A 14618-nucleotide genomic window follows, 5' to 3' on the forward strand; every position below is an offset into this window, starting at 1 on the left:
TGGGCAGTTTTGAACATTTGCAGAACATTTCAAAAGTCTCAATGTTGAGCACCCCTTTTTATCTTTAAATGCCTGTCAAAATCCCTTCTGGTTGCATTTAATCTTTTTTCGGACTATGATTTTAAGGAGTGGTTTGGTTCGTCGGATATTATTTCTCAAGAAAAGGGAGAAGGTTGGTTAGGAAATCTCTTTTCTTGGTTTACGGTATGTGAGGCTAAATTCTGCCGAATTCTTTTCTTGTGTTTGGTTGGCGTGTCTTGCAACAATGAACTAATCAAAATTCCACCCATACCCTCAACTTATTCCCTCATTTTCCAACTTTGTCCTCATGGAACCCTAACAATATAATTTGTTCCTCCCGCCACAATCGTAAATTCTATGCTCTCATTTAACGCCGTCTGCCTCCATACAAACCCTCATTGCGACTCTTGCAGTTCGAAGTCAACCGATTCACCTAAGCTCACACAACGGTAAGTACCTTTCGCTCACTTGGTATATGCTTATGTATCTATTACGTCATTTTGGTGCGTGTGATGGTTGCTCTCTTTGTAAAGGATCTCAAGTTTTAGATTGTTGGATTCGAACTCTCTATTTTGCTGCTACATATACAAATTATGTTTTAATTACACCATTTTTTTCTGTATGTAGGGGTCGTACTCTCTGTTTTGTGTTTACATGTTTGAAGGTCACTATGAACTCTGTACTTTGTTGTTGTATATACAAATATGGGGAGGTACTTCTTAATAATTTCTACCAACTTAAAGCCCCAATTCGAATTATTTTTCTATAACAAAAATATCCTATATGGATAATTTTCAGAATCTCCATTACTAATCCTTTGTGTATCTTGGTCTTCCTAACCATCCACTCGTTTTTTTTAATCTTTCATTAAGATAATATATCTATGCTATGGTAATAGTATAGAAAAAACCCATACAATTGATCTTTTAAACCCGCTTCAAGCCATGATGACTAATCAGCAAATCTCGGGGTAAACAGCCTTGACTGCTTATGTTTACTTTCACTTAATTCTTGTACGTAGGAAATGAGATTTCATTCTTTTAACAGCAAATTTTTAAGCCGTTTTATTTCACTCATATAACTATCTGGTTTAATTCATCAATCCAATGATGAATAAAAAATCGATATTCAAACCGTTTGACTTTCTTGTTAGAAAGAAAAGAAATGGGGGAATTTTTATGTCTCACCGAATCACACGTAGAGATATTGATAATACACATAGAGTTAATGGTATTTCATAACTAATTGATTGAGCAGCAGCCCTTAATCCACCTAAAAAGGAATATTTATTATTTGATCCATATCCTGACATAAGCAATCCAACGGGAGCAAGACTTGAAATGGCGATCCATAAAAAAACACCAATACTAAGATCAGCTAGAATAAAGTGATAGCTAAAAGGAATTATTGAATAACTTAGTAAAATGGATATGACTGCTATGGATGGACCAATACTGAATAAACGAGTATCTCCTCTAGATGGAAGAATATTTTCTTTGAAAAGTAGTTTTGTACCATCGGCTAAAGCTTGAAGAATTCCCAAAGGTCCCGCATATTCGGGTCCAATACGTTGCTGTATCCCTGCGGATATTTCTCTTTCTAACCAAACAATTACTAAAACACCCAGTGTGATTCCTAATACAAGAATGAAAATAGGGACAAGCATCCATATGATCCCATAAACTTCTTTTAAGGCTTCCAATCTGGAAAAAGAATGGATAGCTTCTATTTCTATTATATCAATTATCATTTCAACGATCAACTTCTCCCATAATGATATCTATACTACCTAGTATCGTCATAATATCAGCCAATTTCATTCTTTTAACTAACTGCGGAAGAATTTGCAAGTTGATAAACCCCGGCGGTCGGATTTTCCATCTCCAAGGAAAAACACTCTGATCTCCGATCAGAAAAATTCCCAATTCTCCTTTTGGTGCTTCGACTCTTACATAAAGTTCTTGCTTGGATAATTCAAAAGTGGGAGAAGGCTTTTTACTAATAAATCGATATTCAAAATCATTCCATTCAGGGTCTTTTATTCTATCAAAGCGCCGGCTTTCTAAATTCTCATAGGGCCCCCCTGGAATTCCTTCCAAGGCTTGTTGGATTATTTTTATGGATTCTCTCATTTCACCGATTCGTACTAAATAACGAGCTAATGAATCACCTTCGTTTTGCCATTGAATCTCCCAATCAAATTCGTCATAACACTCATAACGATCAACTTTACGAAGATCCCATTGTATTCCCGAAGCTCGTAGCATTGGCCCCGATAAACCCCAATTTAGTGCTTCTTCTCCACCAATAATACCTACGCCTTCAACTCGTTCTAAAAAAATAGGATTTCGTGTAATAAGCTTTTGATATTCAGCAACCCCAGTTAAAAAATAATCGCAAAAATCCAAACATTTATCTACCCAGCCATAAGGTAGATCAGCAGCAACTCCTCCGATACGAAAATAATTATGCATCATGCGCATACCGGTAGCAGCTTCAAATAGGTCATATATTAATTCTCGTTCTCGAAAAATATAGAAAAAGGGGGTCTGTGCCCCAATATCTGCCATAAAAGGACCAAGCCATAACAAATGGGAAGCGATACGACTCAACTCCAGCATAATAGCTCTAATATAGCTAGCCCTTTTAGGTACTTGAATATTGCCTAGCTGTTCGGGTCCATTTACGGTTATTGCTTCTGTAAACATGGTAGCTAAATAATCCCAACGTGTTACATAAGGCAAATATTGTATAATTGTTCGATTTTCCGCAATTTTCTCCATTCCTCTATGTAAATAACCTAATATAGGTTCACAGTCAATAACATCTTCACCGTCGAGAGTAACGATCAGTCGAAGAACACCATGCATTGATGGGTGGTGAGGCCCCATATTCACTATCATAAGGTCGTTTCTTGGAATTGGTGTAATCATAAGTTTTTACCGAGTCAGTCTTCCATGCATTTCTGAAAGTAAAAAGAAGTTCATTCCCATTTAAATGACTAAGCTCATCAAAAAGTATCATGCTTCAAATTAACGTGTTTTTATTTCTCGAATATCCAACTCATCAATTAATTCTTTATAGCGTCCTCTACTTCTTTTTGACAAATAGGCTAGTAGTCGTTGACGTTTTCCCAAAATTTTGCGCAAACCTCTCTGAGATGAAAAGTCTTTTTTGTGCAATTCCAAATGTGAAGTAAGTCTCCTTATCTTAGTGGTGAAACTGAATACTTGAAATTCAACAGACCCTCTATTTTCTTCGTTTTCTTTTTGAGAAATAATCGAAATTACGGAATTTTTTACCATAAAAAAATGCTCCTTTTTCCTTGTACAGATATGGATTTTACCGATCAGTAATAATAATGCTATTAATTTGTATGTGGTATATACAATAATTTAATGTAAGAAACTCCTAATTTTCTGAATTCAAACCAATCAATCGAATTTGAAATTCTATTTAGATAGGAATAGAAAACAATTGGTACATTTTCACATGGAAGAATTTAGACCTAAAATTCATAAGTTTCTGTTAATTCATTTCGAGATCTAATTGAGATATTATTCAAAGTAATTTCATATTGGATACTAGAACGAGATGTGAGACAATAAAAGCGGATGGTCTGTATATGTGTTTACTTTGATATACCCTAGAAATTATATTTTCTATTCTAGGGTATATAGAAATAGGATCTAGGCTATATAGAAAAATGTATTATTCACAAAATTTCAATCGCGGATACAGATGTATCCTTAACATACTGAAACGACTGCCATTATTGGTATCAAACCAATAACGATTCATACAAGCTAAATCTTCTAATCGATAATTAGGCCAAAGAAAGAGCTTTAATTTCATTAATTTATTTTTATCTCTATCAAGATGGTTATTTTCATGTGAAACTTGGCTGCTGTTTGTTACGTTCGTTTCATTCCAAAATACTATATTTCTATCTATATAATTTATATTCTTTGAATTGAAACAAATTAGAATTCTCACTTTTCTACGACGTTTAAACGATAAAACATTTTCCGGAACAAGTAAATTAAAATGCTTTTTGTCTCTATTTTTGGTTATTCTTTGATGTGGTAAAATAGTTTCATCCAAATTTTTCTTAGAAACATATCTTTGCTCTTGATATTTTTGATTAATTTGATGCTTACTCTTATGAAGCAGCGAAATACCTATGGTTTGGTACATAATGAATTGTCCGTCTTTTTTGCCAGACAGACGAAGTGGTTCTACAATCAATACTCCTTTCTTCATCAATTCTGAGAGAGTCAAATTCTTTTGAATCAACATTATATCCAAACTCATTGCTCTCTTTTGAATCGAGGATATAGTAATTTTTCTTGGATCTATCAGTCTAAGCAGGAGACAATAGATCTTGATATTATTGATCATTCTTTGATTCAAAGTTGCGCCCCATCTTAATTGAAAAAGCAAATAATGTTTCAGGAAGAAATCTAGTTCTGCTTCTGTATTGCTTTTGTATTGTTTTTTCTTTTTCGCTTTTTTCATGTCCGAGCTTGCATAATTTTCTTCAATATCTTTTTGTTGTGAGAAAACGGATTCGCGATCTCCTTGGCTTATGGGTTCTTTTTGTTCTTCATTTCGATGCTTTTTATTCGATGCTATCAACAAATTTATCCTTTTATTTTCATTAATATTTTTACTACTATTTAAATTTAAAAGAAGTAATTTGCTTGGTATAAACCAAGGTTTCATTTTATATGCCTTATAAAGTAACACAAATTCTGGGAAGAGCCAAAATTCCAGATTCGATATAGAACGCTTTAGCCTTTTTTCATTCATTCCCATCCAATCAAAAAATCTTTTGTGTAGATTTTGTGAATTGGTTTCTGGAATCATAAGATATAAAATATTTTTTTTAGAAATTATTGGAGAGTTGTTAGTACGAATGTTCGCATTTTGATACCTATTGGTATCAATTAGGATCCAGGCCTCAATATCAATATCGACTTTTTGTCTAAGATAAAAATTGAAAATTTTCCAATCAAAATATTTTCTATCAGCTGGTTTTTCCATATATGGAATATCAACCTGCCCTAGATCATTTGGAATAGGGATGTTCCTCCGTATATCAAAAAAGTATTTTTTCGACCTGTTAGAAGTATAAGAAATTTCTTGCTTCTTATTTCCTTGAAAGGGAGGTCTATAAAAAAAGCATTCCGTTTTATTTTTATAATTAATAAATTTATATGATAAAAGATTATATCTATAGTATTTTCGAAAATTATCTTTTTCAGTATATAATAAATATACTTCAGATTGCTTTTTGGAACCAACTAATAGGTCTTTTTCATATGAATGCTGCTTGCTTAAATTTGTCTTTTTGTCTATACAACGCTGGCGAACTCTATTTCGCCATTTTTCTGGTATTAATTTAGACCATCTGATCTGAGATAAATGGTACTGAAAATGCCCTTTTAACCAGTTTTTCCATTGATCTGTTTCATAGCCCGGAAGTTTCTTATTTGCTAATTTCGAATGAACCATTCCTTGTCTTTCAAAAGAATCCTTTATTTTAGACTTAAGAAAAGGGTTTATTCTTTGATGTTGAACAACAGATCTTACCGAGTTACTAATTTGGATTTGTGATAATTTGTAAAATACATATGTTTGTGACATGTAGGATAAGTCATAAAAAATACGTGAATTTTCTTTAATATTACTGATTTTATCAAGTGACTTTTTTATAGCCGAAATAAGCGAAATTGAAGTTTTCTTTTTTGTATTAATTTTTGCTTGTTTTCTTTGATTATTCTTATCAATAAATTTTTTTGTTAATTTAAGAAAAAGTTCTGTATTTATTCTGGGAATATTAACGATAGATACAAATATATCTGTATAGATTTTTTCAATGAAAATTTTTAAAAGGGAGGGTAATTTACGGATTAATCGAGGATTTCTTCTTTTTAATATTTGCCATTTTGCAAATCTTTTAGCATTATAACTTGTTTTGTTAGGACTAAGGTTTTTTATTCTTGTAGTTACTTTTTTTTTCTCTTTTGAGATTCTTTCTATTTGATTTCGGATTGTACTTGTTCTATCGGTGAGATCTTTCATTTTTTTTTCTGTCAATCGATAATTTGTCCAACTCGGAGATGCAATTTGACTAAATGATTTGTGAATCATCTCATTGCTTCTCATGCAATCTTTTTCTTCTTTAAGTTCTTTCAATTTATATACTTCTACTTCTCTTAATCTAAACAATAGAATTGGATTTACTTTTGAAAGTTCTTTTATTATTTTTTTTAGAAAAAAAATACTTCCGATAAACCATTTTTTGATTTCTTTTGAAACCTTTTGAAGTAATTTTGTTTTTTCTTTGAAAACTGTTAGAACTAGAAAATACTTCTTTTTAAATTTTGCAATTTTTTTTTTGAATTCCTTAAAAATTGGTTTAAAAAAAGAAGGACGTTTTCGGGGCGGACCAAAAGGAAGTTCCGCTTCCATTCCCCAAATTGTTAAAAAACAAAAATCATCTTTTTCTTTTTTATTTTCTATTAGATCTTTCTGAGAGGGTTGTAGTTTGGATTTGTGCCAAGGTTTCAGACAGAAAGGAAACAATATTTTTATCTGAATACCATCTGTCAACCAATTTTTGGGAAATTCTGTTTCGGATAATGGAACACCATTATAGGTACATTTAAGATGTATCTCTCTATTCCATTCCTGGAAATCCTCAGCCCATTCAGGAAGTTCGAATAGGAGTATACGGCCAATATTTTTTGTAATTATTAATAAAGGTAATAGAATACTTTTTCTAAAAATAGATTGAGTTAGTAACATACAACCTCTTACTACTTGCGCAAGTGGAATGCTATCCCAGGCCTCTGCTATCTCTATTCGCACTTTTTCTTTTCTTTTGTTCTTTTCTTTTTTTTCTTCTCTTTTTGTTTGTTCTTTTGCATACTCTACTATGTTGAATGCTTTTCCCTTACCCACCCAATTTTGAAAAAAAAGTTTAATCAATGCGGAGATATCAAAAGAAAAAACAGGGAATTTTTGTAGTCTTTCAAAAAAAAGGAAGGAGTGCGCATTTGCTTGAAACAACTCTGAAATAACTATTTTACGCCTTTGAGCTCGCATAGAAAGAAAAAAGGGAGGTTTGTGATGATTTTTCAATCTTTTCTACTAGGTAATCTAGTATCCTTATGCATGAAGCTAATCAATTCGGTCGTTGTGGTCGGACTCTATTATGGATTTCTGACCACATTCTCTATAGGGCCCTCTTATCTCTTCGTTCTCCGAGCTCAGGTTATGGAAGAAGGAACCGAGAAGAAGGTATCAGCAACAACTGGTTTTATTACGGGACAGCTCATGATGTTCATATCGATCTATTATGCGCCTCTGCATCTAGCATTGGATAGACCTCATACAATAACTGTCCTAGCTCTACCATATCTTTTGTTTCATTTCTTCTGGAACAATCACTTTTTTGATTATGGATCTACTACCAGAAATTCAATGCGTAATTTCAGCATTCAATGTTTATTCCTGAATAATCTCATTTTTCAATTATTCAACCATTTCATTTTACCAAGTTCAATGTTAGCCAGATTAGTCAACATTTATATGTTTCGATGCAACAACAAGATGTTATTTGTAACAAGTAGTTTTGTTGGTTGGTTAATTGGTCACATTTTATTCATGAAATGGCTTGGATTGGTATTAGTCTGGATACGGCAAAATAATTCTATTAGATCGAATAAGTACATTCGATCTAATAAGTACCTTGTATCAGAATTGAGAAATTCTATGGCTCGGATCTTTAGTATTCTCTTATTTATTACCTGTGTCTACTATTTAGGCAGAATACCGTCACCCCTTTTTACTAAGAAACTCAAAGAAACCTCAAAAACGGAAGAAAGAGATGTAGAAATAGAAACAGCTTCCGAAATGAAGGGGACTAAACAGGAACAAGAGGGATCCACCGAAGAAGATCCTTCTCCTTCCTTTTTTTCGGAAGAAAAGGCGGATCCGAACAAAATCGATAAAACGGAAGAAATCCGAGTGAATGGAAAGGAAAATGAATTCCACTTTCGATTTACAGAGACAGACTCTAAAAATAGACGCGTTTCTGAAGAGTCTTATCTAATGAATATCAACGAGAATCAGGAAAATGCAAGATTCAAAATAAATGATTCAAAAACGGAAAATAAAAATCCTTTCTTTTTTGACAAACCTTTTATAACTGTTCTTTTCGATTCGAAGCGATGGAATCGACCATTTCGATACATAAAAAATAATAACTTTGACAGGGTTGTGAGAAATGAAATGTCGCAATATTTTTTTGACATATGTCAAAGTGATGGAAAAGAAAGAATTTCTTTTACATATCCTCCTGGTTTATCCATTTTTTTTGAAATGATAAAAAAAAGGATATCGACCCATCTTTTCGAAAAATCTGCATGTAATGAACTTTACAATCCTTGGGTTTATACCAACAAAGAAAAAGGGAAAAGTTTCAACAACGAATTTAAAAATCGAATTAAAGCTCTAGACAAAGAAGCTTTTTCTTTGAGGGTACTGGAAACAAGAACTCGATTATGTAATGAGGATTCTACAAACGAATACTTATCAAAAGTATATGATCCCTTCTTGAACGGATCATATCGTAAAACAATCTACAAAAACCTTTCTCTTTCAACATTAAACAATACTTTAATAGAAAATCTCATAGAGAAATTTGAGATAAATCGAATTCATGGTATACTTCTTCCAGATGCCGATTATCGAAAATTTGAACTGACAAAAAATAGATTTGAAAAAAAACCATTATCAACAGAAATTTTTCATTTTTTAACTTTCATCAGTAAATTTGTTAGAGAATCAGGATCTCCCAATCTAACCCTGAAAGATCCTTTTTTATTTTCAAAAGGAAGAATAGATTCCGAAAAAGGAACAAAAAGTTTTAAAAATTTTTTAACTCAAACCAATTTTGATGGTCGAAAAATTAGCAGAAAATCGATAAAAAAAATCAGTAAAAAAATACCCCAACGGTCATACAGATTAATTACCGATTTAGAACAACAGTCAGGAGAATATCAAGAAAACGTACCAATAGATCATCAAATTCGTTCAAGAAAGGGCAAACGTGTAGTGATTTTTACTGCTAACAGGGAGAATAGTGATTCTAATATTACCCATACTAATATGCCCGATGAAATAGACGAAGTGGCTTTGATACGTTATTCACAACAATCAGACTTTCGGCGGGGTATAATCAAAGGTTCTATGCGAGCTCAAAGGCGTAAAATAGTTATTTCAGAGTTGTTTCAAGCAAATGCGCACTCCTTCCTTTTTTTTGAAAGACTACAAAAATTCCCTGTTTTTTCTTTTGATATCTCCGCATTGATTAAACTTTTTTTTCAAAATTGGGTGGGTAAGGGAAAAGCATTCAACATAGTAGAGTATGCAAAAGAACAAACAAAAAGAGAAGAAAAAAAAGAAAAGAACAAAAGAAAAGAAAAAGTGCGAATAGAGATAGCAGAGGCCTGGGATAGCATTCCACTTGCGCAAGTAGTAAGAGGTTGTATGTTACTAACTCAATCTATTTTTAGAAAAAGTATTCTATTACCTTTATTAATAATTACAAAAAATATTGGCCGTATACTCCTATTCGAACTTCCTGAATGGGCTGAGGATTTCCAGGAATGGAATAGAGAGATACATCTTAAATGTACCTATAATGGTGTTCCATTATCCGAAACAGAATTTCCCAAAAATTGGTTGACAGATGGTATTCAGATAAAAATATTGTTTCCTTTCTGTCTGAAACCTTGGCACAAATCCAAACTACAACCCTCTCAGAAAGATCTAATAGAAAATAAAAAAGAAAAAGATGATTTTTGTTTTTTAACAATTTGGGGAATGGAAGCGGAACTTCCTTTTGGTCCGCCCCGAAAACGTCCTTCTTTTTTTAAACCAATTTTTAAGGAATTCAAAAAAAAAATTGCAAAATTTAAAAAGAAGTATTTTCTAGTTCTAACAGTTTTCAAAGAAAAAACAAAATTACTTCAAAAGGTTTCAAAAGAAATCAAAAAATGGTTTATCGGAAGTATTTTTTTTCTAAAAAAAATAATAAAAGAACTTTCAAAAGTAAATCCAATTCTATTGTTTAGATTAAGAGAAGTAGAAGTATATAAATTGAAAGAACTTAAAGAAGAAAAAGATTGCATGAGAAGCAATGAGATGATTCACAAATCATTTAGTCAAATTGCATCTCCGAGTTGGACAAATTATCGATTGACAGAAAAAAAAATGAAAGATCTCACCGATAGAACAAGTACAATCCGAAATCAAATAGAAAGAATCTCAAAAGAGAAAAAAAAAGTAACTACAAGAATAAAAAACCTTAGTCCTAACAAAACAAGTTATAATGCTAAAAGATTTGCAAAATGGCAAATATTAAAAAGAAGAAATCCTCGATTAATCCGTAAATTACCCTCCCTTTTAAAAATTTTCATTGAAAAAATCTATACAGATATATTTGTATCTATCGTTAATATTCCCAGAATAAATACAGAACTTTTTCTTAAATTAACAAAAAAATTTATTGATAAGAATAATCAAAGAAAACAAGCAAAAATTAATACAAAAAAGAAAACTTCAATTTCGCTTATTTCGGCTATAAAAAAGTCACTTGATAAAATCAGTAATATTAAAGAAAATTCACGTATTTTTTATGACTTATCCTACATGTCACAAACATATGTATTTTACAAATTATCACAAATCCAAATTAGTAACTCGGTAAGATCTGTTGTTCAACATCAAAGAATAAACCCTTTTCTTAAGTCTAAAATAAAGGATTCTTTTGAAAGACAAGGAATGGTTCATTCGAAATTAGCAAATAAGAAACTTCCGGGCTATGAAACAGATCAATGGAAAAACTGGTTAAAAGGGCATTTTCAGTACCATTTATCTCAGATCAGATGGTCTAAATTAATACCAGAAAAATGGCGAAATAGAGTTCGCCAGCGTTGTATAGACAAAAAGACAAATTTAAGCAAGCAGCATTCATATGAAAAAGACCTATTAGTTGGTTCCAAAAAGCAATCTGAAGTATATTTATTATATACTGAAAAAGATAATTTTCGAAAATACTATAGATATAATCTTTTATCATATAAATTTATTAATTATAAAAATAAAACGGAATGCTTTTTTTATAGACCTCCCTTTCAAGGAAATAAGAAGCAAGAAATTTCTTATACTTCTAACAGGTCGAAAAAATACTTTTTTGATATACGGAGGAACATCCCTATTCCAAATGATCTAGGGCAGGTTGATATTCCATATATGGAAAAACCAGCTGATAGAAAATATTTTGATTGGAAAATTTTCAATTTTTATCTTAGACAAAAAGTCGATATTGATATTGAGGCCTGGATCCTAATTGATACCAATAGGTATCAAAATGCGAACATTCGTACTAACAACTCTCCAATAATTTCTAAAAAAAATATTTTATATCTTATGATTCCAGAAACCAATTCACAAAATCTACACAAAAGATTTTTTGATTGGATGGGAATGAATGAAAAAAGGCTAAAGCGTTCTATATCGAATCTGGAATTTTGGCTCTTCCCAGAATTTGTGTTACTTTATAAGGCATATAAAATGAAACCTTGGTTTATACCAAGCAAATTACTTCTTTTAAATTTAAATAGTAGTAAAAATATTAATGAAAATAAAAGGATAAATTTGTTGATAGCATCGAATAAAAAGCATCGAAATGAAGAACAAAAAGAACCCATAAGCCAAGGAGATCGCGAATCCGTTTTCTCACAACAAAAAGATATTGAAGAAAATTATGCAAGCTCGGACATGACAATACAAAAGCAATACAGAAGCAGAACTAGATTTCTTCCTGAAACATTATTTGCTTTTTCAATTAAGATGGGGCGCAACTTTGAATCAAAGAATGATCAATAATATCAAGATCTATTGTCTCCTGCTTAGACTGATAGATCCAAGAAAAATTACTATATCCTCGATTCAAAAGAGAGCAATGAGTTTGGATATAATGTTGATTCAAAAGAATTTGACTCTCTCAGAATTGATGAAGAAAGGAGTATTGATTGTAGAACCACTTCGTCTGTCTGGCAAAAAAGACGGACAATTCATTATGTACCAAACCATAGGTATTTCGCTGCTTCATAAGAGTAAGCATCAAATTAATCAAAAATATCAAGAGCAAAGATATGTTTCTAAGAAAAATTTGGATGAAACTATTTTACCACATCAAAGAATAACCAAAAATAGAGACAAAAAGCATTTTAATTTACTTGTTCCGGAAAATGTTTTATCGTTTAAACGTCGTATGAGAATTCTAATTTGTTTCAATTCAAAGAATATAAATTATATAGATAGAAATATAGTATTTTGGAATGAAACGAACGTAACAAACAGCAGCCAAGTTTCACATGAAAATAACCATCTTGATAGAGATAAAAATAAATTAATGAAATTAAAGCTCTTTCTTTGGCCTAATTATCGATTAGAAGATTTAGCTTGTATGAATCGTTATTGGTTTGATACCAATAATGGCAGTCGTTTCAGTATGTTGAATATCACCTGCCCTAGATCTTGAATAGGATGTTCCTCCGTATAGTATTTTTCGACCTGTTAAGTATAACTGCTTCTATTTCTGAAGGAGTCACATTCCGTTTTATTTTTATAATTAATAAATTTATATGATAAAAGATTATATCTATAGTATTTTGAAATTCTTTTCAGTATATAAAAAATACTTCAGATTGCTTTTTGGAACCAACTAATAGGTCTTTTTCATATGAATGCTGCTTAAATTTGTCTTTTGTCTACAACTGGCGACTCTATTTCGCCATTTTTCTGTATTAATTTAGACCATCTGATCTGAGATAAATGGTACTGAAGTAGTTTTCCATTGATCTGTTTCATAGCCCGGAAGTTTCTTATTTCTAATTTCGAATGAACCATTCCTTGTCTTTCAAAAGATCCTTTTTTTAGACTTAAGAAAGGGTTTATTTTTGATGTTGAACAGACTTACCGAGTTACTAATTTGGTTTGGTAATTGTAAAATACATATGTTTGACATGTGGATAAGTCAAAAAATACTAATTCTTTATATTACTGATTTTATCAAGTGACTTTTTATAGCGAAATAGCGAAATTGAAGTTTCTTTTGTATTAATTTTGCTTGTTTTTTTTTATCAATAAATTTTTTAATTTAAGAAAAATTGTATTTATTCTGAATTAACGATAGATACAAATATATCTGTTGATTTTTCAATGAAAATTTTTAAAGGGAGGGTAATCATAACGAGGATTTCTTCTTTAATATTCCATTTGCAAATCTTTTAGCATTATAACTTGTTTGTTAGGACAAGGTTTTTTATTCTTGTAGTTATTTTTTTTCTCTTTTGAGATTCTTTCTATTTGATTTCGGATTGTACTTTTCTATCGGTGAGATCTTTCTTTTTTCTGTCATATAATTTGTCCAACTCGGAATGCAATTTGACTAAATGATTTGTGAATTCTCATTTCTCATGCAATCTTTCTTCTTAAGTTCTTTCAATATATTTACTTCTCTTAATCAAACAATGAATTTACTTTTGAAAGTTCTTTTATTATTTTTAGAAAAATACTTCGATAAACCATTTTTTGATTTCTTTGAAACCTTTTGAAGTAATTTTGTTTCTTTAACTGTTGAACTGTACTTTTTTTAAATTGCAATTTTTTGAATTCTTAAAATTGGTTTAAAGAAGGATTTTGGGGGGACAAAAGGAAGTCCGCTTTCCAAATTGTTAAAACAAAATCATCTTTTTCTTTTTTATTTTCTATTAGATTCTGAGAGGGTTGTAGTTTGGATTTGGCCAGTTTCAGACAGAAAGAAATATTTTTATCTGAATTAAATTTTGGGAAATTCTTTCGGATATGGAATAGTCATTTAAGATGTATCTCTCTATTCCATTCTAAATCTCAGCCCATTCAGGAAGTTCGAATAGGAGTATAGCAATATTTGTAATTATAATAAAGGTAATAGAATACTTTTTCTAAAATAGATTGTTAACATACAACCTCTTGCCAATGGAATGCTATCCCAGGCCTCTGCCTCATTCGCCTTTTTTTGTTCTTCTTTTTTCTTCTCTTTTGTTTGTTCTTTTCCTACTATGTTGAATGTTTCTACCCACCCAATTTTGAAAAGTTTAAATGCGGAGATATCAAGAAAAAACGAATTGTGTCTTTAAAAAAAAAGAAGGAGTGATTTGCTTGAAACACTCTGAAATAACTATTTTACGCCTTTAGCTCATAAACGATTATACCGCCAATCTGATTGTTGTGAATAACTATCAAACCACTTCGTCTATTTCATCGGCATATTAGGGTAATTAGAATCCTATTCTCCCTGTTAGCAGTAAAAACTACACGTTTGCCCTTTCTTGAATTTGATGATCTATTGGTCTTTTCTTGATATTCTCCTGACTGTTGTTAAATCAGAATTAATCGATATGATTGGATTTACTGATTTTTATCATCTGCAATTTTTGACAAAAGGTTTGTTTTAAATTTTTCTTTCGAATTTT

At 31.2% G+C, this 14618-nt stretch overlaps 2 protein-coding genes across 2 annotated transcripts; one reads left to right on the top strand and one right to left on the bottom strand.

Moving 5' to 3' along the window:
- Nucleotides 1-805: 805 nt before the first annotated feature.
- Nucleotides 806-7134, bottom strand: LOC125211567 (protein TIC 214-like). Its single transcript, XM_048111428.1, has one exon. The coding sequence runs from the start codon at nt 7132-7134 to the stop codon at nt 3733-3735; it is 3402 nt and encodes a 1133-aa protein (XP_047967385.1). The 3' UTR covers nt 806-3732.
- Nucleotides 7135-7142: 8 nt separating this feature from the next.
- LOC125197581 (protein TIC 214-like) lies at nt 7143-11985 on the top strand. Its single transcript, XM_048096326.1, has one exon. It carries the CDS (start codon nt 7159-7161, stop codon nt 11983-11985), a length of 4827 nt encoding a protein of 1608 aa, XP_047952283.1. The 5' UTR covers nt 7143-7158.
- Nucleotides 11986-14618: the final 2633 nt, after the last annotated feature.

This window comes from Salvia hispanica, chromosome 1 (genome assembly GCF_023119035.1).
Source record: "Salvia hispanica cultivar TCC Black 2014 chromosome 1, UniMelb_Shisp_WGS_1.0, whole genome shotgun sequence".
NCBI lineage: Eukaryota > Viridiplantae > Streptophyta > Magnoliopsida > Lamiales > Lamiaceae > Salvia > Salvia hispanica.